We start from the raw sequence: 22,487 nt of genomic DNA, 5'->3' as shown, positions 1-22,487 counted from the left end.
GTTAAAATTATTTCATAGGCTTACAGATGTTACAGAAATATTATTAATTGACACTTAAGCTCCAGCTGTCGTTATTATTGATTATACCTGACGTCTCATCAGTTTGCCAACCGTTTTGAAAGTCGTGTTATCCAGTTGCTGCGGACGAATAAGGTTAAACAAACACATATTAGTTTGCACTGACATTTTTCCATTATTAAAGCGGGGTCTTGGAAAACCAACGTTTAAATTCTCATTTGTTGGTTAAATAATAAAGGAAGCTAAACCATCGTCTTCCTAAAACTAACTGTATTTTAATTGCTGCGTACGTCCGTGCCGTTTCTTTGTTGTCCCAGTGCGGGCATCTGTTGAAACGGTACTGGGTGTTCGTTACACAGTTACTATTTGTACGTATCGTATTGAAGCGGTCGATAACCTGGCGGGGCGGAATATCTGCGAAGAGAATAAAATTGCCAAGCTATAAAACTTAATGGGAAGGCTTTCATATGTAACCGAAACTGTGTGATACGTTTCAGGACCTCACACAGAGCAAGTATATCAAAACATTGCTTGCATGTTGTAAAGGTGTATAAAGATACGCAGTGGCGGGTCTGGGCGCGTCGAAACGCGGTAGAACAATCGTAAATCACCGAAGTTACTTTCCCGGCATCGGAGACCGTGCGGAACGGCAAACAAGCATTAAAAGGACGATCGTAAAAATCGAAATGAGTGCCACCTGAGCAGGTAAACAACAAGGTAGCAAGCGACACTTACAGGCAGAATAGAACAGAGAGCATACACGAGCTTCACAAGCGTATACATGAAAGCTTAACGTAGTCTCTATCTTCAAAAATAAACGCAGGTTTATCTTCGTATGTAGTTCATAGCAATACACTTGTTGTCATGAACAAAATATAGTTAGATGTAAAAGTGATTAAAAAGTTTTATATTTATTAGGTTTTAATAATTTTTAAAAGGTTTGTACATATAAAGTAATTTAGTCAAGATTGTCCATGTTTTCGATCTTTTTATCTTTCCATTTGGTATAGTAAACAAACAATATTTCTAGAAATATGTAACAGTTTCCTTCTAATGTAAAATGTTAAAAAGGTAATAAGGAAATATGGGATATTTATGCTATCGACATCCCATTTAGCCCCACAGTACTATAGATTGTTTAGTTAAAACATGTAAACTTTCGATTAAATATCTTTCATCTGATGTTTTAAAGATCTTACAGGTTTTAAACTTTTCGTTTTGCTATAACTTGTAAGACTTTTAGTGTAAATTTTGCTGGAACTGCATATTGTTACCTATATGACTCTAAGTTAGAATAATATTTGCCGATTTACTATTATCATCTAGACCTATACATGCGTTTTCATTGCTTGTATTTTTCAATTTAAATACCAAAATCAGGTTTAAAATAGAGATTCCTTATTAGGAAAGCTATTTTTAGATTACTATTTGTTCAGTGGCGTAAGCTAACCAGTAAATATTTCTCATTTGAACGTTACTGGTTATTTCAAGTTGATTTGTTTGCGATGTTGAACAGCAAATGGTCCGGTACTGGTCAGATAATGCGGACTTAGAACGCTAGCGATCAATATCAATTAAACTAGTTTAGTTCAAAAAAACTTCCGTACAACGGGTTTGTGGGATTGGAAAAATGTGTGAAACAAAAAATAAACGGTCCTAAGAAATTGAATGCTTGCTATATAGTATTGTTTTGTTAGCTAACCCGAAGCTGCCCCTTGTGTTCACTTAAGGATTATCAGGGCTCTTGGCGCGCATGACCTTTCAATCTTTTAGCCGCCAACTGCTGACAACGGTTATCGCCTGCACAAATATAAATCATTAAAAAGTGTCGAAAGAAAGATTATACACATACTCAAAGTTTAGTGTGCTGGTAATTCTATATTCTACAAAAGCACATATACAACATATATAAATGCATACAATTGGTAACTCGCATCGTTTCTGAAACAAAACAAAAAATATTTTACCGACCAAGTTTGAAGATAAGCAAATAAAAATGTTACACGATTATCGACATCACTCTAATGACAATGTTAATGAGCGCAAAAGCAGATGAATGGTTTAATTGGTAAAAACGGTGCTTATAATATAAGAAAATGTGTTCGTAAGTGTCATAATTTTTCTAACCGTATAATATACGTTTCCCCTTTTTTTTAAATCGCGCTATCCAAAATAACCGACTATCCTATTGTAGCATGTACAACATGATAAAAAACATGTCTTTTAGAATTCAAAAACAAAAATCACAGCAATTAAAAATAGCAAAACAACCAATAAACGGAGATTCGACGGAAAAGAGCAGCCGTTTATATATGACACACTTTGAATAAAATATACAAAAACTCCGTATTATAAAGATACGAGGGTATATTGTAAGTTGCGTAAGTTAGAATTAATTATATCGCATTCTTACACGCTACAGAAGTGATAACAATTTTTAGAGTTGTAATCTATAGGCATGCCTTGAAATGATTGGTCTTTTCGACCTGTCAAACAGATATTTCTTTTTAATTTGAAGTTTGTCAATAACTTCTTGTATTGCGCATTCGAATTCGTTGATCGAACAAAGTGTCGCCTTATTTTGCATATAATTCCCGTGACTTCCCTTCGACACTAAATCTATATACTAGTTTTTACATGTATCGATCTAAGGCATAATGTCCAACTTATTTAGCTTCGCAAGTAAAAGCACTAAGGAAAAGTAATACACATGTAACCGGTTCACTAATGTTCAGTCTGAAAGCTTAAGAGGTGTACCAAGTACAGTCGACGGTCTATATGTTGCCATCTCAATAATGAACTATTGATTATGCGTGTTACAAACTCCCTAAGAGTATAAAGCATCCGTTTATCAAAATACTTATGTTTAGATTTGTGACAAAACGAAGTTTATGAATGGAATAGCATAAGAGACGTTATATACGAAGTAATCATGGACTACCAATATGACCTTCGTCATAAAGTGCTTCTAAAAGATGAAAGAATACGAGAATTGGAATGTATTCTCGCAGAGAAAGACGAAGAAATTGAAGAACTGAAAGCAAAACTTGATAAATTTCAGGTGAATTTTTAAATGATAAGTTAGTTGCGTGAATAAAATGTTTCGTAAATGAAGTAAATCTTGCATGTGGCTTGCGCAACGGTTGGAGTGTCAGCCTTGTTAATGTGGAATTCCGGTGGATTAGAAATCTGGTTCCCCCAGAAAACTGGTTCCCATAAGCGACTTATAACTTTATGAGGAATCTAGAACTCTGTTTCCGACTAAAAATAACAGTTGTTAGATGCGGCATACTTCGTAAGTTTATGCTTAAGGATTTATCTTTTTAATATAAATTTATACTGTGTTTTAACTTAAATTATACATTTTGACGTATAACCAGTGACCACTACCAACACAAAAAAGGACGACAAAACCTACATTTTCACATTAAATAGAATGAACTATATTAAAACATGAATATATGATTCTTTCGGAACCAGGTTTAAAGATTTCTGATAAAAATATACCGTGTCTACGCATGCGCAGTAGCCAATGGGAACCAGATTTCTGGGAACCAGAAATCAGCGACACCGGGTTTGAATATCAATACGGCTAGCATTTTTGCAGTGTTTAGATTTGGTTAATCCATTTAATCGTACTTGCTTTAACCACAGTATAGTTGAATAATCGGCATATTTTCCAGTCTATATTTCCCACGGCTACTCAGCAGCGACACCTGGGGACGTTTGGAGCAGGAATGCCACGAACACAGAGGGCGCAAGGGATCAGCGCTGAACCAAATCTTGTTATAGGCGATCCTTCGCTGGCACAAGTTCGCACTTATGCAAAATCCGAAAAGTAAGTTAAAATTGTTTATAAAATTGTTATTGAAGTTGTCTAAATACAAAAAGAAATGTAATATGCATATGTAAAAAAGTATTTAGGTAGTTTTGCTTTTAAAAAATGGTAATTCCTTTAATTTGTTATTCGAAGTATACGAGTGTAACAGGTGGGTTTAAAGCTCATTGCAGCTACCTTTGTGCGCATCTCTGTTTGTATCCTTCGACAAAACACTTAATGGTCATTACTCCAAACAAAGTTTAACATAAAAAATATCAGCACCTAAGCGAAACTTACGGATTCGTTAAAAGGCGAACATAAGATTTAAAAAATAGGAGGCGTTTTATAAATCTATACACTTAAAATGTAAGTAATGTACGGTTTCAATGTTAGGGGGAATTGGTAAAATGAGACTAAAGCGCGAACTTGTCTGCAAAATCATAACTGAATGTATCACACGTATTTGACGGTAACGTAACGCTGTGTTAATTCATTGATTAAATTGGTGCGGTAATTAACTAGCTTTAAACCGAACACCGAGATCGATGACCAACACTTTACACAATTATCCACAATCCTGCAATCGTATAGTTTAAGCCAGGCGGCCGGTTGAAGCTATAATTGTATTTTGAAGCTTAATACCAGCACAGCGGTTTATAAAGTAGAGATGATACACAAGTGTCATCTGTCGCCAGTTTTGATAACAAAACATTACCAATTAGATAATTGAATATTCAGTATAAACCTATAGGTGGTTCTAAACTCTTTAGCTGTAAAATCAATATAACTAATCAGTAAGAGTGTAAACCTAATTTGAGAGCTTAATTAAAACAACTTGCGTGTGATACTGTTTGAAATAGAACACAAACCGTGTATTCCATAAAAATCCACAAAAGGCAGCAATTTGTTTTTGTTGTGAAAATATGTTTGGTCTTAAAAGTAAGTTTTGAAAGAACAGTTTGTTTTTGAAAGTTAGTTTCAGAATGCTGTATAATTCAGTTGGAAATATATTACTAGTATTATAGTACAGTGAGATAAGATGGGACATGTTCTTACTCCTTTTCGTCTCATTTTATAGTAAACAAAGAATATTCAAAGAAATATATATAGCTGTAGCAGCGCACCTTTATAAGAGCGTTGTTAATTGCTAAAAACACGTTTAGGAAATATAGAAATAAGCGCCAGCGATATCTATCTTACCCCCACAGTACTAGCCTATCACTATAGGTAGAAGTTGTAATTAACCACCTAATTCTTAACTTATACGCATTAGTAAAAACGTCACAAAAGACATTTAAGAATAAGTGCGACATTAAATAGTAACACACTTAGTGGGTTACGTTCTATAATGCAGTGGGCAGGTGGAGATGGGACCCCTTTTAACTCTATTTTTTCGTCCCGTAATAAACAAGAAACATTTCAAGAATTATAAAACTATATCCTCAGGACTCCCATCCACCGTTATTTTACTATTTCAAGATAAGCAAATATATATTTCTTGCACATAACTCCTGATATTTATATGTATAACAGCATCAATAATTTTAATAAATTCCAAGAATAAATTCATATTTCAACTAGCCAGCCTTCTTTATTAAAAGCCAATTTAGAATGCGCGTTGTAGCGGCCATGCAGGTCATAATTGAACTGTAGATTAGTAATTACAAATGGAGAAATTCCATCGGTTTTACTTCTGTATTGATCGATACGACATTTGATTCCAAGCCGGTGAACAACGAAAAGTATTGCGAACTGACACCATGTCATGGAAAATAAATGCTCTTGAGAATAAAATTGGAAATTTCACGCCGAGGCTCAGATTAGTTTATGTTGTTCTGTATGCTATGCAAGACGCGCTTCAAATGTATCAGATAAGCCCAGGAAAGCGAACTTGAAGAAAACGACTGTGTTTCAGAGATTAAGTTTGTAATAGTGTAGTACTACGGGGTAAGATGGGATACGGTTAGCTTCAAATCCCATATTAACATTTAACCAGGCTCTTTATATAGTCGCGGGGCTGCGGTTATAAATTAGGTAAATAATCGTTGTTTACTACCAGATAGGACCAGAAAAGAGAAAGAAAACAGGTCCCATCTTACCCCACCCTTTAATATATGACGACAGCCAATACTAATAAATCAAGGTCGATGGTTCAAAGACGAACTTTAACAGCAAACGATAAACTTAAACCTCTAGAACCCGCATATTCAATTACCACATACTTGAATTTTAAACGATTTTTAAATACTTATAAACTTTTGCTTAAAAGTTGGCAGTTTTAATCTGACAATAACACAGTTTCGACCATAAAGCATAATTCTATGCGTATAGAACTATTTGAAAAACATGTTTTTCTCAGCTAGAAAGAAATCTTAACCGTCTGATCTGTAACGTTCGCTGTCATACGAAGGTATAATTTCTTTGATCACATTAGATTTTAAATCGGTCTGAGCTGAGATAAGAACCAGGAAAAATGCAGAGGCAACAAAACACCGATGTATTATATATAGTTGAACATATGACATACAAGTTAACGTTGCGATTAGTATATTTAATAAACAAGACCTCAAAACTTTATATATTCACTTAGTTTTGATATTATTTAGTAGGGGAGGGGAAGATGGGACACCTTTTTTATTCTATTTTCTCATCGCACTTGGTAAACAATAAAGTAGTAAGCAAAGAACTTTAAAGTATTTATAAAACCGCATCCTCTTCTAGTGTTGATTGTTTAAACACGGTGTCCCATCTTCCCCTACCCTACTATACGTTACTTTTTCATGAAACATTCTGTAGTTGCTAATGTAAATTTACGTCAGGTGCTTAAACCCCGAGTTTCCCGTTCAGTTTCAATATAATCACGACAACTTATATTTAAAGTTCCCATCTGAAACCATTTCATTGATTGATAGTTTGAGCGTTAAACCGAAACGTTGAAGATAAAATGTATCTTGCACGTCATGTTTACATTAGACGTATTATCTTTCCAATTCCAAACCGTCGAAATAATAGAGTTGGCGATCAGGGGTGTGCGACTAAGGGTCTTTGTGGGGGCTAATGCTCGGGTGTTATAGTAATTAGCAACGATAAAAATCAATATTTAAATGTGCCGTTTTGAACCGACACGACAGTGGTGGATGACAAAATTGACACCGTCTAATCGTGGAACAGTTGCAAAAAGATACGAACTCGAGTACATAAATAACAGGGTATAATGTGTGCAAGCCAACACTATACCTTTTGTTCACGAGTAAATAGGAAAGGGTATGTTTAGTCAACCGAAACGTTTAAACTCCCCTTAAAAACACAACTATAATTACGTCATGTTTTTGCTAAAGCATTGAAACATTGTTCGTTTTGTTAAAACTCCTTGTGTAACAAAACAGTAGCAGTGATTTTTGAGTAAATTGTTCCAGAGATACGTTCATTTCGGAAGGTTTAAGAAACATTTATCAGCAGCCTTTTCTTGTTGCCTCGAAATCCGAGAATTTTTGCTGATCGGATTTTGTTAAAATAGTTCCAGGCTTGTCGGATTCGACCTTTAGGAAATCTGATTACTGGTTGCTTTTTAAACCAGCACTGTAGCTAAGGCTCGAAAACTCAAGTAGGCTGTGTCCTGTGCCATCGCGGTGGCTTTACATCCATTCTCCGTTTTGTGCGCCCGAGGCGTTCTATCAGCGCCACAAGGGGATGTGCAGTCTACGCGAACTTCAGTTCGCGTTCAGGCGCAGTTTGAGCGAGATAAAAGAAAAAGAGGAGGTGATAAAGGCACTGGAAGCCGACCTGGGTGAAAAAATTTCTATCATACAGTGTTTGCATTGCCAGTTGGATAAGTATAGATCTATAGTACGTTCACGGTTTCGGCCGAGGTGGTCAAATAACTCTGGTTCTTCTAAAGAACCGCTTCAGTTTTCAGATGAAACTAACCCATTGGGGGAACCAGTGATTGAAATATCCAGACCTAAAGAACCAACTGAGGCGAATTTGTTTTCAGCGACCTCAGACACAGGCACATTTGGGAGCAGCCTTACGCCGAGTACAAACAAGAGACCAAGTACAGCTTCGTCTGGTTCTGTATTTTTCTCATCGATTCCAGAAAACTCGAATGTTGTTGACTCTAAACAGAGAAACGGTCGTAGAAGCGAGTTTGTAAGCGTATCGTCGCACAGTTTGTTGTCGCCACGAGTTCCACTTGCAGCAAAAGAAAGGTCACCCAAAGCATCTATTGCAGAAGACAAACAGTATAGTGAGGATACGACGATACGTCCACGGGACACAGAGTCAGTGACGATGGCCCGGGAAGGAGAAGAAGATCATCTTTCAACAAAAACAACCCAACGTAAGAAATCCAGTGTCCACACGTGGTTGAAGAAACACGCCAAATGGCGCAAGAAAGCAAATACGAATAGCAGCAGAACAAACAGTGAGACTGCGGGCACGTCAAGCCTCGAGAGTGATGCAATTTCTATTTCTTCGGAAAAGGGTTCAGCAAAAAGACGGAACAGCTTTTGGAAGCGCGGTCTGTCTTATGTTAGGTCGACGAAATCACACGGTGTTAAAACCACAAGCCCACACTGCTTGCCGCAACTTTCCGTGTCTTCCGCCTCGAACCCATTTATCCAACCTTACGCCTACCACCATCAGCCCTCACTGGTCACGGTTGCCGTCCAGACGTCGCCGGTTATGGTAGGATTTCCCTACCATGGTGGTAGGGCTGGTTTCTTTAGCTCTGACGCCGAGCAGCAGCAGTATAACTTCCAACGATGGCGGGAGAGGGCTGACTACATACAGCACATCAATGCGCAGCAAATTATGATGGCGAACTTGCAACAAGCAGCTGTAATTGCTGAACAACAGCGAACACAGGCCGCTGCCGCGTCATTCCGGCCGCGTTTTTGCTCCGAAAGAGTTCAGAGTTCATGGGAGCGCGGCGAGTCGCTGGATATGCTTCCGGGCAAGCGAACTTATCCGATGGATGTGGAAATGTCGAGCATGCCGCTCGAACAAAGCGAGTTAGCCGAATATGCGAGTTGTGAGGTCATTACAGGAATGGAAGCAAACTCGACAAAGGTTGCGGAGATCAAGGATGTTAGCAGTTGTGTTCAAATGAAAGATATGACAAACAAAACCATGTCGGATGAAACTACAAGTGGTCTTATGACACCTCCTACCGTTTCTCCCGTTCATAAAAGCGCCGAGTCGGCTGTTGCGGTTAACGGTTTCACCCCCGAGCGAGTATCACCGGTTCATACCAAGAACAACCACACGAATGTGATAATAAGAAGCCCAATTAAGACGAAACTCGGCAGGAAAGAGCAAACTCCAAAGATAACTTCACCAATGCACGACCCTGGGCAAAAACGTTTAAAACGAAACGCGATCTCAGCCGAGCCAAGCAGTTTAAATGCTGTCGGGCAAGCTGACTTCGACAAGTCACACAGACTAGTCCCGAAACTACCACAGTAAGTCATTTAAATTCAACATGATCGTTTACATTGTCGACACACACACCGGTTGCTTCGCCTTGGTGGTGCTTTCTAACTTTGCGAACAAAACACGCCGCGCCTTTGGAGAAACGCCTTTTGGTTAAACCCAAGTATTCCGTGACGGTATTAAAGCATGTTTACCAAAGATACATCGGGATTAGGCGCCTATAAAGCAGGCGACAGTGTCAATTGATAATATCAAAGTAGCGATCGGTTGGCAAACATAAACGCAGCCATGCTTTGCCGCAACCAACTTTCTAACAAAACAATCACCCATCGCATTATGAGTCTGCTGTACCTCGATGCTAGCATGATAAGCAAGTCTTTGACACGATTTTGCGTTTTCGCGGCAGATCGGCTGAAGTGCTGTTTACTCGATCGTGAAGATAGTTCTGCCATAGCGACCACGAGTTTGGGTCTTACTTATAAAGTCGAAGCTTTTAGCGCTCATGCGAGAGCACGCGACAGCCTATCTCAATTCGCATCAACATAGAGTTTGTTCAAATAGAATGCTTTTACCTCTGCCAAGGTTATCTGAACTTGAACACTCTCCGCTGACTTGCGTAATTATGTAACGGTAACCGTCTTTAGCGTTTAAGACCTATATATGCCGCGTCGACGGAAAACGCAAAACATTTAAAACGATATCATTTTACACTTGTGAGTCACCGGTAAAATTAACTTTACTGTTGGCCTATCATATAGTAGGGTACGGGAAGATAGGACACAGTTTCATTCCATTTTCTATTCCAATTTAGTAGTAAACAAAGAACATTCAAAGAATTTATAAACTGTATGCTCACGACACCCATAGACCGTTGTTAATTGTTTAAAACACGGTCAGGATATTTGAATATTATGTGCTAAAGGTGCCCCATCTTACCCCACCCTACTGTATATAATTTACACAAATACTAAAGACTCTTTTAAACCTTTAGTTTATTTGTATTTTGTAACACATTTTATTACTTAATATCATTTATATTCACAAATAAGATGAGATATAAACCTTATTACTAAAAAGATACGAGAATTAGTCTCAAACCGACAATCGCTAAAACATTTAAACGCAGCATAAAAGTAATGGTTAATACAATAAATTCACAGTGAGTTGCAACTAATTGATAAAATCAAATTATTATTTCAATAATGTAATTGAAAAATTGTTTAGGATTAAAAAAAAAACATCTAAAATAACACCAATTACAACAACCTGAACACGGTTAGATAAGTTACACACATTGCGGGAAGACATAACAAAATCTGGTTAATTATGTTACTGATTTGTAATTTTAGAACGAAAACCTTAATACGTCAAGCCATTTTGGAAAATGACTTCATGAAACATCTAGAAGATTGCCAGATCGAAGAAATAGTGGATTGCATGTACCCTGTCGAATACAGCAATGGGAGTTGTATTATCAAGGAGGGTGACGTCGGATCTCTGGTTTACGTTCTCGAAGGCGGGTATTCCCTTTTCGTAGCCGTGATACTCGGTGTTTATTTTGCATGCAAACAATTAGTTTACTGGAAAACAGTTGCCCCGAAAGCTTATGCGGATTAAATTTGTATCTAAACACATCACTGTTGTTGTAATGCGGATGCAATAATCATATTGTTTATTGGGGGCGCGTGTGTCTTGGCATATACTAGTTTTTTTCCGTCGAACATATTTTTCAGTTATATTGGTTATGTTACAGTAATGAAGCTGTATTCTAAACCATTTACTTTACAAACACTATTTTCACGTACCCCTAAACGTTAAGTCTCTTGGGCTGACGCCCCATTTTATTATTTAAAAATGAGCGTGTTTAAAAACCCGCTTTAACAAAATGTTTTATTGTGTTTTTTCACAGATGGTAAAGTCGCTGTTACGAAGGCTGGCGCACATCTATGCAACATGGGAGAAGGGAAAGTGTTTGGCGAACTAGCTATACTCTACAACTGCACACGCACAGCTACAGTTAAAGGTAAACAACAACTCGTGCGTGCGATGTAACTTACTCGGTAAAAATAGCTCAACGGATTACAGAATATCGCGTTTAAAAACGCCAATCGTAGAAGAAACTGGCGGATTAAATGCCCGTGTAATTGTACAAAGACTGTGCCGACGTTTAGAGTTATGGATGAATTTACTTCATCTTTTAACGTGATCGTCGCTAAAGCAGGTTGCCTCCGGCTGCGAGTAGCTCTTTGAACCTGTTCCGTGACCTGAAAATAGCTGATTTCGGTCGTTGGGAAATCTTAATTGTTAGAATTATGGTCTAAATGTCTCTCTTGTCAAGCACCGCCGTCGGAAAACATCGGACACCAAACTAAGTTTTCGAAATTTTAAATCGTCGATCTTGAACACTGAGTAATTACGTAAGCGGTAATTATCCGGAAACGTGTAGAAACTAGATTTGTCCGTAAACACCAGTTGGAGGCTCGGTTTTTAAATTCTATTTTGAGAAATCTAACTATAAATGTTTAAATCATATAGTTATTGTTTTAAAGGCTACTATTTTTGGTTATTTGTTTTGTTTTAAAATTGTTTTTAAAAAACAACAGACCGAAACAGAGAAAACGACGGCCGCAACACGCTATGAATAAACAATGAACGTATCGGTTAAAATGCAGTACTGTTAAACCAACTGTATAGTTATTAATGTGGAAAGAGAATATACATTTACTCGTTAGCAACTCAATCCTTTAATTCCGGATTATGTTTTTTTACCAACTCATTTTGAGAGTGAGAATTCTGCTTTGTGTTTTTGTCAAAAGTTGTTGTTTACAAATGGGACAAGAAATAGAACAAAAACATGTCTCATCTTACCCAAACCTGTATTATATAAACTCAAAATTGGTTGCAACTAATTAATTAAACAATCGTTGTAATTAAAACAAATGCATAAAACATCATTTCCATAATTTATTCTTTCTTTACAGCAACAACGAACGTCAGATTATGGGCCATAGACCGACATTGTTTCCAAGCCATAATGATGCGAACAGGGTTGCTAAAACACACAGAGTATCTGGAGTTCCTTACCAGGTAAGAAGGCGTTGTTTTAAACGGGAGGTCATCAATATTACTAAAACATAGTTTTCGACGAAATTTTTATTCCGATCGGCGTTCGGTCGCCTTTATAACGGGATAAACGTTTGGGGGAAGCTTTTCATATTTATGTTATGTACCTGGTAACAACGCCGCATATTTTATCAAAACATAATATTTCTTTATATAATCTATATTAAAAAACAAAACATGAAAATTTAGAATAATCTAATGTACTTTACAGCAACACTAAGCAAGCGAAATTTGAAACGAAAAACAATACTGTGTGTGCTGCCTACGGCTGTTTAACCGAGTCTACAAATAGTTGCATTCGTCAAATTAAATTCACACAATAGTGACCGACACTTTAAGGTGTTTTTTATTTGTACAAAAAAAACTTTGAAAACATATTTTTCAGCGTCCCAACGTTTTCAAAGTTGGATGAAGATTTACTGCGACGTATTGTTGACGTCATGGAAGAGGTTAGTGACGTCATAGAGCATTGTTATACATACTGTGTAAAGTGTGCAAACGATACTGGGTTAAACTTGGTCACGCTGTAGAAACTACGGAATGACGTCACACCAATATAAATTGAGCAAAAAAAAACGATTTATTAAAACAAGATGGCGGCACATGGCATATAATTTAAAAAGAGCAAATTTTAAATTAAATCGTAACAAACAGGTGGTTTTAAATTAGTTACTTCTAATGTGACAATCTTCCACTACCCACCTTAAAGGTTGAAAAAACGGCCAAAAGTTATAAAGTTACGGATTAATGTTTATAAAACAAAACACCAAGGTAACAGCGGCCGTTGTCGCTCGCCACGCGAGGGTAAATAGGTTATATTCGTTCATGTACATCGTTTAATTAGTGAAAGTTTCACGACACTTTGGGTGTCACACATAGGTCGGATTACTCGGGTCTCTTATCTACCTCGTATAGACGACAAATTATGTGACAGTTTATGATAAATGTATCACTGATGGTTATCAGCTGCCTGTGCAACACAACACACACACGCCAATCAATCATATACCGGAGTAGATCGCTTGCAGTGGTGTGTGGTTAGCTTTAATCAGTTGCAAATTTCACACTGCTGGAATAATTGGGCACCAAATATATCCGCACTGCGTGTAAAACGTGTGTTTGCGTTTGTTTATCTCGCTGTTGTAAGGGGACGGCATGTAAACTTTATTTTGCCGGTAATCTTAAATATTACCAGCGCCGTGGTTAGCGCAATCACTTGTCCTTAACTTTACGGGGTCAAGACTTGTCGTAGGGAATACCAATATGCGCGTATATTTTCTTGGTTAAGAAAGCACTTAAACGTAAATAATCCAACTCAGTGGTTCCTAATGGGTCGTTGGATCTCTAAATTGTTAACCCTAAAGGATCCCCCGAATGATCGATGGTGACTCGTATGCAGGAAGTGTGTAAAATAGAACACCCGTGTTAAAATCTTATTCAATTCGTCACCTTTGAATTGGTGTCCTGAAACATATGTGTATGTATATTAATTGGCCTGCCGTACCGCACGTAGACGCAATTAACTCCTTCCTGCGTTAAGAGGGCAGGAACACCTGCGTCGTATTTCCTACAGGTTAAAATAGATCCGTAAACACCTTTTGTTTACCCAACGTTTTATCCCTGGTGACTTCTATTTCAATTTATAATTGTTTTGTTGCAGTGCCACTTCGAGTACGGTGATTACATTATCCGCCAGGGGGCGATAGGCGACACCTTCTACATCATAAGCAAAGGCAATGTAAGTGTTATTGTTGTTAGAAAAACGTCGTTTAGCATATACACCTGATTAATTATACCAACCTTTTTAAGGTCCAAGTAACGAAGCGTAAAAGTGCGTCCAGCGAACCAGTTGTCATACGTAAGCTGGCTAAAGGTGACTGGTTTGGAGAAAGAGCTTTGCAAGGGTTAGTCTTTGTTTATTGCGGTTGGCTTATAATTCTACAGTTGTCAAGTAGTTACGTATGCGTTTCATATTGAGAGTCAAATTATAATATGACACTTGGCCATAAATTTAAAGATTAAAAGCTGAAATTTATTAAAAGCGGAAACACATGACACTTTAGATGTTATTGTTTAACAGTCGGCAATTGATATATATGGTTTTAAATGCGTGAAACGAATTGTGCATTAAGTAGACTTTCATACACGTGCATTTCGTCTAACTATATTTTATTTTTGATTTTTAAATGAAAACTCATATTCACATTGTTGCGTATTTTTTTATTTTATGTCTCTCTCACACCACCCTGCGACCAAAATAAAGTGAGGATATGCGAACAGCGAATGTGGTTGTTGACGATACGGAAGGAGTCACGTGTCTTGTGATTGACAGGCAGTAAGTTAATGTTGTATTTATATTTAAGTGTATGTAAGTTGAACACGTTGGCGTTATGACTTCCTATGAATGTCAAAACTGTGGGATATAGTCGATTGTTGGTGGCGTGGGACAACTTATGATACCACCATTGGTGGTGTAAGTCCTTGCGCAGGACAAAACAAATTACCCAACCCGGTTGTCACTTCTTGTGTTTAAATCATCAGCCATACATATTGCCCACAAAGTAACAACCATTGTAACTCGTAAGCGGGCACGAGTAATTGTAGTCCCTTGCCCTTTATAATTCATACCCCATCTGGTACTACATTAATGGAATAACTTTTCCAGGTCGTTCACGCAACTCATCGGAGACCTGGACAGCGTTAAACAGAAAAAATACGACGAAGTACCAGTACAAAAGTATGTCAGGTGTATTTTATTCTTTATTTTATCAACAAAGTAGTTGCCCTTGTTTTGTTTAGGTGGCTTTTTATGCATTCTGTTTTCAATTTTGTAAGTACGAAATATTCGTTTTCATTTTCGTAAAATAAATTCACAGCTCAAAATCTGACGGTTTTTACGTTGGACTGACACTGGAAGACTTCACTGCGATTGACACCCTGGGAGTTGGCGGTTTTGGGAGAGTTGAGCTGGTACGTGTGAAAATTGTAGCGGATTGTTTAAGTCGAAATAAATGGCTGTTTAACTGGAAATTATTTGTTTGGATTTAAATTTCCGCAAATTTATTTTTAGGTTTAAAAAGTCGATTTTGCGGTTTTGAATATTTTTAAAACCTCGACAAATGTTTTACGCAATCACTATAACATATTAAAAATAATCATTTTAAACTTCTTCCGTTAGGTGGAGCTAAAGAACGACATTACAAAAACTTACGCTATGAAAGTTTTGAAAAAGCGCCACATTGTAGACACTCGACAGCAAGAACATATAAAGAACGAAAAAGCGATAATGATGGAATGCCAGTCTGATTTTATCGTCAAGTAAGTTTTATTCGTAACTTTATTTTAAAAAGTTACCTTCGTTTATTATTGTGCCTTTATTTATCTATAGTTTTAAATTCAAATACTAATTATAAAAATTATGTTTTTCATATTTCAGAATGTACCGAACTTTCCGCGACACCAAATACATTTATATGTTGTTGGAATGTTGTTTGGGTGGCGAGCTGTGGACGGTGCTACGAGATAAGTAAGTTCGGTTATTTAAAACTACAACAAAAAGTTTAAAATCTACAACAACGCAAATTTAAAACCAAAGCCGACCGCATAAAAATACATATTTTAGGCTTACTACAAAAAACGGAAAATTTAAGCCGATAACTAAAGGCCGCAAATTTTGGGTCCTCAATAAAAAATCCGCAATTTAAGCCGACAATTCCTGAGCGTTTGGTTGTGTCAAAATCTATTCAACTTTAACATTTGATACGGTTTTAAATTGAAAAAATCACACTCCACATAAACGATAATTTTCATTTATTGCAAAGGCATCACCGTTTTCTGACGTCACATAAATTTTCCTACGTCACTAACCTTTTATTATTACGTCACAGAGGCCACTTCGATGACTCGGCTGCAAGATTTTATACTGGCTGCGTAGTGGAGGCATTTACGTATATGCATTCACGTGGCATCATATACAGGGACTTGAAACCAGAAAATCTTTTACTCGACACGCGGGGATATGCAAAACTGGTAATTTGTATGCAAAACTATATTCACAAATCTCTGAGCGTATTTTGGCAGGAACTTTAAACAGAAATTCAATCCAGTGGTCACTAATGGTGTGTCTAAATTGTCAGCCACATAAAAATACAATCACCCACAAAGTGACATATGTGATAACTTGTAAACGGAGATGAGGTCCATGAAATAGAATACCATCTTTATAATTTGGCGAAACCATAAGAGGGTAATGATGATAACAATGAACATTTTGTTATAGGTCGACTTCGGGTTCGCAAAGCGGATAGGTTTTAGTCGGAAAACTTGGACATTTTGTGGAACTCCCGAATATGTAGCTCCGGAAATTATTCTGAACAAGGGCCACGACCTATCGGCGGATTACTGGTCACTTGGGATCCTAATGTATGAACTAATGACCGGCAGGTAGGACAATTTTAAATCAATGAATATATACCTTAGATCCTCATCTGACATGGCAACTACAGTCGTTATAACACGGGTTTTCTGTTTTCATATACACCTCGTGCCTGCTTACACGAATGTATTTCATCCGATCCAGTGGCCCCTAATTCTTTGTTCAAACAAAAAACAACCCCCAACAAAGTAAGACACACGTAGAATATTTAACAAATTCTATTTACAGTCCGCCTTTTTCGGGTTCTGATCCAATGAAAACATACAACCAGATATTAAAAGGAATCGACATGATTGAATTCCCGAAGAAAATATCTAAGAACGCACAAAGTCTTATACGTAAACTATGCAGGTATGTGTTTCGCCAGTGTTTATGCTGCAACAGGTGATGGGCGACGTTTGTTCGCATTTTCAATTCCTAAATAATTACCACGAAAGAGCAGTCTAACAACCATAACTATTTTATAAACTTAAAAATAGAACCACGAGTCTGCAATCAGTGCGCTGTGGAATGCGCTTGGATATACTTTATTAATTAGCAATCACATATAAACAAGTTTCGACATGCGTTTTATAAACATGACTTCTAAAAAATTTGGTTTTCCGCAAACATACTCAAAGGTCCCGACTTTCTAAAACCACTTATCTTAACTAACACTCAGTCGCTCTTGGTTTAGGGATAACCCCTCTGAAAGACTGGGCAACCAACGGAATGGAATCAAAGATATTCAAAAACACAAATGGTTTGATGGTTTCCATTGGGTTGGCTTGCGCAAAGGAAGTATGTCACCGCCCATCAAACCTCAGGTGAAACTTCATTTAAACATAAAGTTCCATTTCTGTTTGAAAACGAGAGCGAAGATCTTTTTGTTAAAAAAAACGAAGAGAAGGAATCAACAGCAAAACGTTAGTCATTAAAGCACGCTATGGATAAAGTACAACCCGTATTAGTTGGTAGGCACCGCCTTGGACCTACCCGTAGCTGTCGATCAAAAATGGTATATTGATTATACTAAATTTCTTAGGTTAACAACCCGGTCAGAATCCCGAAATCTAATTGCATCACGAACTAGCGTTAAGACTATTTATGTTATTTACAGACAGCCACTGCTGTGAATAGTATGCATAAACACAACGCTAAACTACTGCGATTAAACTGGATTAATAATGCTGGAGTGCTGTTCTGTACACAACCAAAACAGCTACATTAGTGCGATTTCAAACGAAAATGAAATAATGGCGGTTTCTTCACGCATGGTGATTTTGGAATGCACCATAGATATGATATAACACGTTGGAGGGGTTGAATAAACGTAACAGATAATAAGTGTGTGGAATATCGTCAAATAAATTAGTTACCCGCAAGTTATGTGGTAACTTGAAAGCGGGCACGTGGCCTGTGAGACAAAACACCTGTGTTATAACGACTGTGGTTAGCCCTTCACGCGAGGATAAAAAGACATGTTAATTTTTTTTAAATATAAAATTGGCAAAATATGGAATCATATACATTTTTTATTCTTGCCAAATAAATTATTTATAACCAGAAATTACGAATTTACAAAAGGTTTCCAGCTCGTCTGACTCTTCTAACTTCGATAAATTCCCGGAGGACGAAGAGGAGCCTCCTCCCGATGATCTTTCCGGGTGGGACGTGGATTTCTGAACATCAAGTTTTGAAGAAATCTTCTCACCATAAGGGGTTCCCCGAAATTGCAACTCGACCGCCATGTTGAAAAGAGATATTCGGTGAAGATTTTACCAAAGATTCGGACATGGCTACTTTCGTCGAAAAATGTTTCATCAGCCATTTCGCATCGAAATCGTCGCTTTCTCGCATTTTACTTGAAATATTTCGACCTTATTATAACAGAGTTTCCGCAAATGTGAATTTAATATTTTTACAGATTGCGCAACCTCGTCCACTTTTGAAATCGCGTTCATTATACATGCTGGTGTTATGTTATTTTTCACACCTGGTATGAACGAGCGCGAGGTCTTGCAGGCACCATCGTTTTTTAAGTTTCATTTTTTCGCCTTATGTATTCGAACACTTTGTGAAACTGAGCTATATTTTGTTCTCAACTTTACTTCTTGTAGAGTTGCGTTGTTTGATATGCGATTAAACGCCTAAACACAGCGATATGTTTATTCTGAGCGCTTCTTAGCCGCTTCCCACAATCCCGTTCTTTCTATATGTGTGCGATTATATAAACAGCTTATTTAGCCTACCAGTAATTACATGAAATGTAAAAAAAGTTTATTTTATAACCGATTTAGAAGATTTAAAGAGATGGAAAAGAGTTAGTTTTTCGGTTTAGAAGCCAATCGGTTTAACATATACGCAGGGATTATTGGTTAAACAAAGGGGTTGCGAGTTTCGGTGTTGAATTGTTATAGCTTTTAATTTAAACTTTAAATATTCGAGAAACCGTTTGAATTCCAGAATGCAGTTCAACACGCATTTTAACCTATAGTCGAAAATATGTCCTTATAGCTGTGGGGAAAATCCTTAGTTCACGGTTAAAAGGTAGTACGGTTTCGGGGATATTAGATAAATTAAGAACTTTGGGACGTTTTAATTTCGATTTGCGACTTCAAACCTGTGAGTTATCATTCGAAATAAAGTCGTTAAGATATGTTCTAAGCCGCGGGAGATGACTTCGTTGTGGTCTATTAATGCCACTTAAACACGATTACTATCTATATACCACACACGACTATGTCGGAATGTTTGCTTAGAATATTACAACATATATGCAAGACCCTTCTACACAGAAGTTTACCGTAACTGCTTTGTACGCAAGCGGTTATTTATAGACCTGCTTGTATAGTAATGTATAGGCTGGTTATGCAGCCTTTTTCATAAACGATAAAACACCTGCTGTTTAATATATATACCTCAGTTTCGGGTTAACAAGCTGTTTTGCAAATACCATCTATGTAAGAATTTTACCCCAGAATATATTTCACTATGGAGATTGTAGTATCGAAAAACAAAGGAGACCGTTTTCTAAAAAGTAATGTTGCACTGAAACAGAATGAACAGAATGAAAAACCAACGAAAGCTTTATTCAAGAAAAGTGGCTTAAAGTTGTAAGTCTTGTGAATATCTTTTGTGGGTTTAGTCTTTTGCGTAGTCGTTTAAATTTTGACTGTAGGTCTTCAGAGACCTAAACTATTTTCCCACTCTACTTTATATAGTAGAGGTAGGAGGTTCTTAATTGTTAATAACACGGGTAGAAAATATGGAATGTTATATGTTTGCTGTATCAATCTTATGCCACAGTACTTTTATTACACAGATGGACGGAGTTAAAAATAAAGTGGAAAAATCAGAACAAAAACAAACCTTTTCGTATTTTAGTTGTTGGATCCCACAACGTTGGAAAGTCGGGTAAATCTTGTTTATATTTAATGTGTATTTGGTGTATATTACTGTGTAGTAGGGTGGGATAACATTAGCGCGCAAATCTCATGTTTCCTGATCGTGTTTTGGAAAGATTTTCTGCGCTTTCCCTGACCCAACGCTATTTTGCACTTTTATTTGAGCATTGTTTGTTATTTATACATCACGATCTACATTTAAATAATATTTCTCGTTTGTATGCTCCTCAAATAAAAGGAGAAGATTGTTAAATAAATATATGTTTTTGTCGCCAGCTATTCTTGTCCGTTTTCTCACTCGCCGCTTTATTGGGGAATACATGTCCGGCGGCGATGGGTCATACAATTTCAACACCGCCTCGGGCCGTCTGGTAACTTTTCTGGACACAAGCTCGTCATCAGTAAGTTTTGGTTCCGTTTTATTCGTTTTATATTTGGTTTTTAAATTTTCATAGTTGTGATATTCCAACTATGGATCCACATCCTTGGCGTAAAATACCACAAATGCGAATGAGTGTAAACTATATCCTGGCATTGCCGAAAACGACAGTCGTTATAAGAAGGGTGTTATGTTCACAAACCTCGTGAGTTACCACATACGTGACTTTGCGACGGTCGACAGAAAAAAGCTTTTTCTTTTACCTAAACATATTATTAATTGACAAATTAAAAATGTTATTTCCAGGCACACGCTGCCAATTAGTTTGCAATATCCGCCAGCTATATCGATTCCATAACAAACACCTGCATATTAACTACATTATTATATAGCTCCGCTGGAAACCTGCAGCAGCTGCAGTAGGCTATATAATACTGTGGGGTAAGATGGGATAGTGTTGGTTTTAACATCAACAACGATTTTTAGAACATTTGTCCCATCTTACCCTAATGTATAAAATTTTGCTCATTAAACGATATTCTTAAATGTTTTACTTAAATTTTTCTCTACAGACCGAAAATCCGGTGCTGGCTAGCAATGAGATTTGCCGCAGTGACGGCATAATAGTCGTTTATGACGTTGGCGACCCATCTTCGTTCCGTTATGCGGTTGATTGCATGCATACGATAAGGGCAAATTCAAACAATGAAGGCGAAGCAGAAAAGCCAATACTTCTGATTGGAAACAAGACAGATCTAGAAGTAAGATTCTAAAACTGAAATATTTCAATAAATACAAAATGCTGGATTAGCGGGGGGCGGGGCGGGGGACAACGGCAGTCGTTATAACACGGGTGTTCTGTTTTATACGTCTCGTGCCCGCTTACGAGGTACCCGCATGTAGGCTATGTAACTTTGTGGACGTTTTTTTTATTATTAGTGACCACCTGCGGGAGCAATTGTTGTTAAGTGTCTTGCACAAGAACACTTATGACCACAATGGTAGCAGCGACAAGCCTCGAGTCCATCACCTATCGGTTAGACTAGAGGCAGGCGCGCTACAACCACAGTACCACTGCTCCGGTCGAATTGAATTATTTATCTCAAATATATTTTTAGAAACGACGAAAAGTATCGTCTCACAAAGGCATCGAGAAAACCTGCTTACTGGTGGGCCCCAACGAATATGAAGAAGTGTCGGCAGCCGAAGACACAGGGGCAGTATCTCGGTGCATGGAAAAGCTCATCAAGAAAATCGAATTAAAAGAAAATCGACAAAATAAGAAAAACAATGAGACTGACGCAACCAAAAAGCGGTTTAGTTGCCAACCAGTTCGAAGCATCAGTTTGCTTGAGTTGAGTAAAAATCGAGCACTCAGCCTACCAGATATTGTTTAATATCTTGTTCCGACGTTCTGCTTCATATCCGTTGTTTATTCACGTTGTGGTTCAATTGTTAACACGTCTGGCTGTAGCGGTATATAGACCTGCAGGTGCGAGACGTTACCCTGCTACCACTATGGGCGTAGAATAGGCAAGACGCTACGGTGGCTCCAACCCAGTAGTAGCTTATGGGTTGTATTTTCATGTGTTGCCTCAATTGTCAAAAAAAGTAAAATCACAAAAAAATAACAAATGTCATCGTCCCTCCAAGTAGGGATAAAGCAAGTTACATTCCTTTATCTTATTATGTTTTGTTTCGTATATATAAATATTGTTATTCTTGTTTCTTCGTATACATTACTATTGTTATTGTTTTTTCGTATTTATGAATATTTTTATTGTTGTTTTTTGTAAGTATGATTATTTTTAATATTGTTGCGCTCCTTTAGCTGTGATATATCATATACTGTGAATGTATGGACTTGTGGAAACAATGTTCTGTTTTCATCTA

General features: G+C 37.3%; 2 protein-coding genes across 5 annotated transcripts; both read left to right on the top strand.

Annotated features, from left to right (window-relative positions):
• Positions 1–18,971, top strand: LOC149726059 (cGMP-dependent protein kinase 1-like). Of its 4 annotated transcripts, none has more exons than XM_089890276.1 (19): positions 1–153; positions 2,889–3,079; positions 3,702–3,856; positions 10,621–10,787; positions 11,181–11,294; positions 12,253–12,358; positions 12,780–12,843; positions 14,055–14,132; positions 14,204–14,298; positions 14,658–14,729; positions 15,060–15,140; positions 15,271–15,364; positions 15,573–15,712; positions 15,831–15,920; positions 16,282–16,423; positions 16,674–16,837; positions 17,058–17,180; positions 17,506–17,635; positions 18,396–18,971. In XM_089890276.1, the coding sequence occupies exons 2-19, from the start codon at positions 2,951–2,953 to the stop codon at positions 18,492–18,494; spliced, it is 2,043 nt and encodes a 680-aa protein (XP_089746402.1). In that variant the 5' UTR covers positions 1–153; positions 2,889–2,950; the 3' UTR covers positions 18,495–18,971. The 4 variants fall into 4 exon arrangements, with proteins under 4 accessions (XP_089746402.1, XP_089746403.1, XP_089746400.1 ...); XM_089890277.1 differs by lacking the exon at positions 1–153 and adding an exon at positions 434–723; XM_089890274.1 differs by lacking the exons at positions 1–153; positions 2,889–3,079; positions 3,702–3,856 and adding an exon at positions 5,426–9,300.
• Positions 18,972–19,720: 749 nt separating this feature from the next.
• LOC149726058 (ras-related and estrogen-regulated growth inhibitor-like protein) lies at positions 19,721–22,487 on the top strand. The gene is made up of 5 exons (XM_089890291.1): positions 19,721–19,924; positions 20,134–20,225; positions 20,492–20,616; positions 21,167–21,355; positions 21,713–22,487. The coding sequence occupies exons 1-5, from the start codon at positions 19,803–19,805 to the stop codon at positions 21,989–21,991; spliced, it is 807 nt and encodes a 268-aa protein (XP_089746417.1). The 5' UTR covers positions 19,721–19,802; the 3' UTR covers positions 21,992–22,487.

The sequence above is a fragment of the Ciona robusta genome, chromosome 12, assembly GCF_009617815.1.
Source record: "Ciona robusta chromosome 12, ASM961781v2".
Lineage (NCBI taxonomy): Eukaryota > Metazoa > Chordata > Ascidiacea > Phlebobranchia > Cionidae > Ciona > Ciona robusta.
This window is presented reverse-complemented; position numbering and strand designations above follow the sequence as displayed.

Excerpts from the sequence above, each read along its gene's own strand:
- LOC149726059 (XM_089890274.1), top strand. The coding sequence starts at position 7,529 with ATGTGCAGTCTACGCGAACTTCAGTTCGCGTTCAGGCGCAGTTTGAGC. Across the intron at positions 12,844-14,054 it reads TTGTTGACGTCATGGAAGAG|TGCCACTTCGAGTACGGTGA; the intron begins GTTAGTGACGTC and ends GTTTTGTTGCAG. Across the intron at positions 15,141-15,270 it reads CCAGTACAAAAGTATGTCAG|CTCAAAATCTGACGGTTTTT; the intron begins GTGTATTTTATT and ends ATAAATTCACAG.
- LOC149726058 (XM_089890291.1), top strand. The coding sequence starts at position 19,803 with ATGGAGATTGTAGTATCGAAAAACAAAGGAGACCGTTTTCTAAAAAGT. Across the intron at positions 19,925-20,133 it reads AAGAAAAGTGGCTTAAAGTT|ATGGACGGAGTTAAAAATAA; the intron begins GTAAGTCTTGTG and ends TTTATTACACAG. Across the intron at positions 21,356-21,712 it reads GAAACAAGACAGATCTAGAA|AAACGACGAAAAGTATCGTC; the intron begins GTAAGATTCTAA and ends ATATATTTTTAG.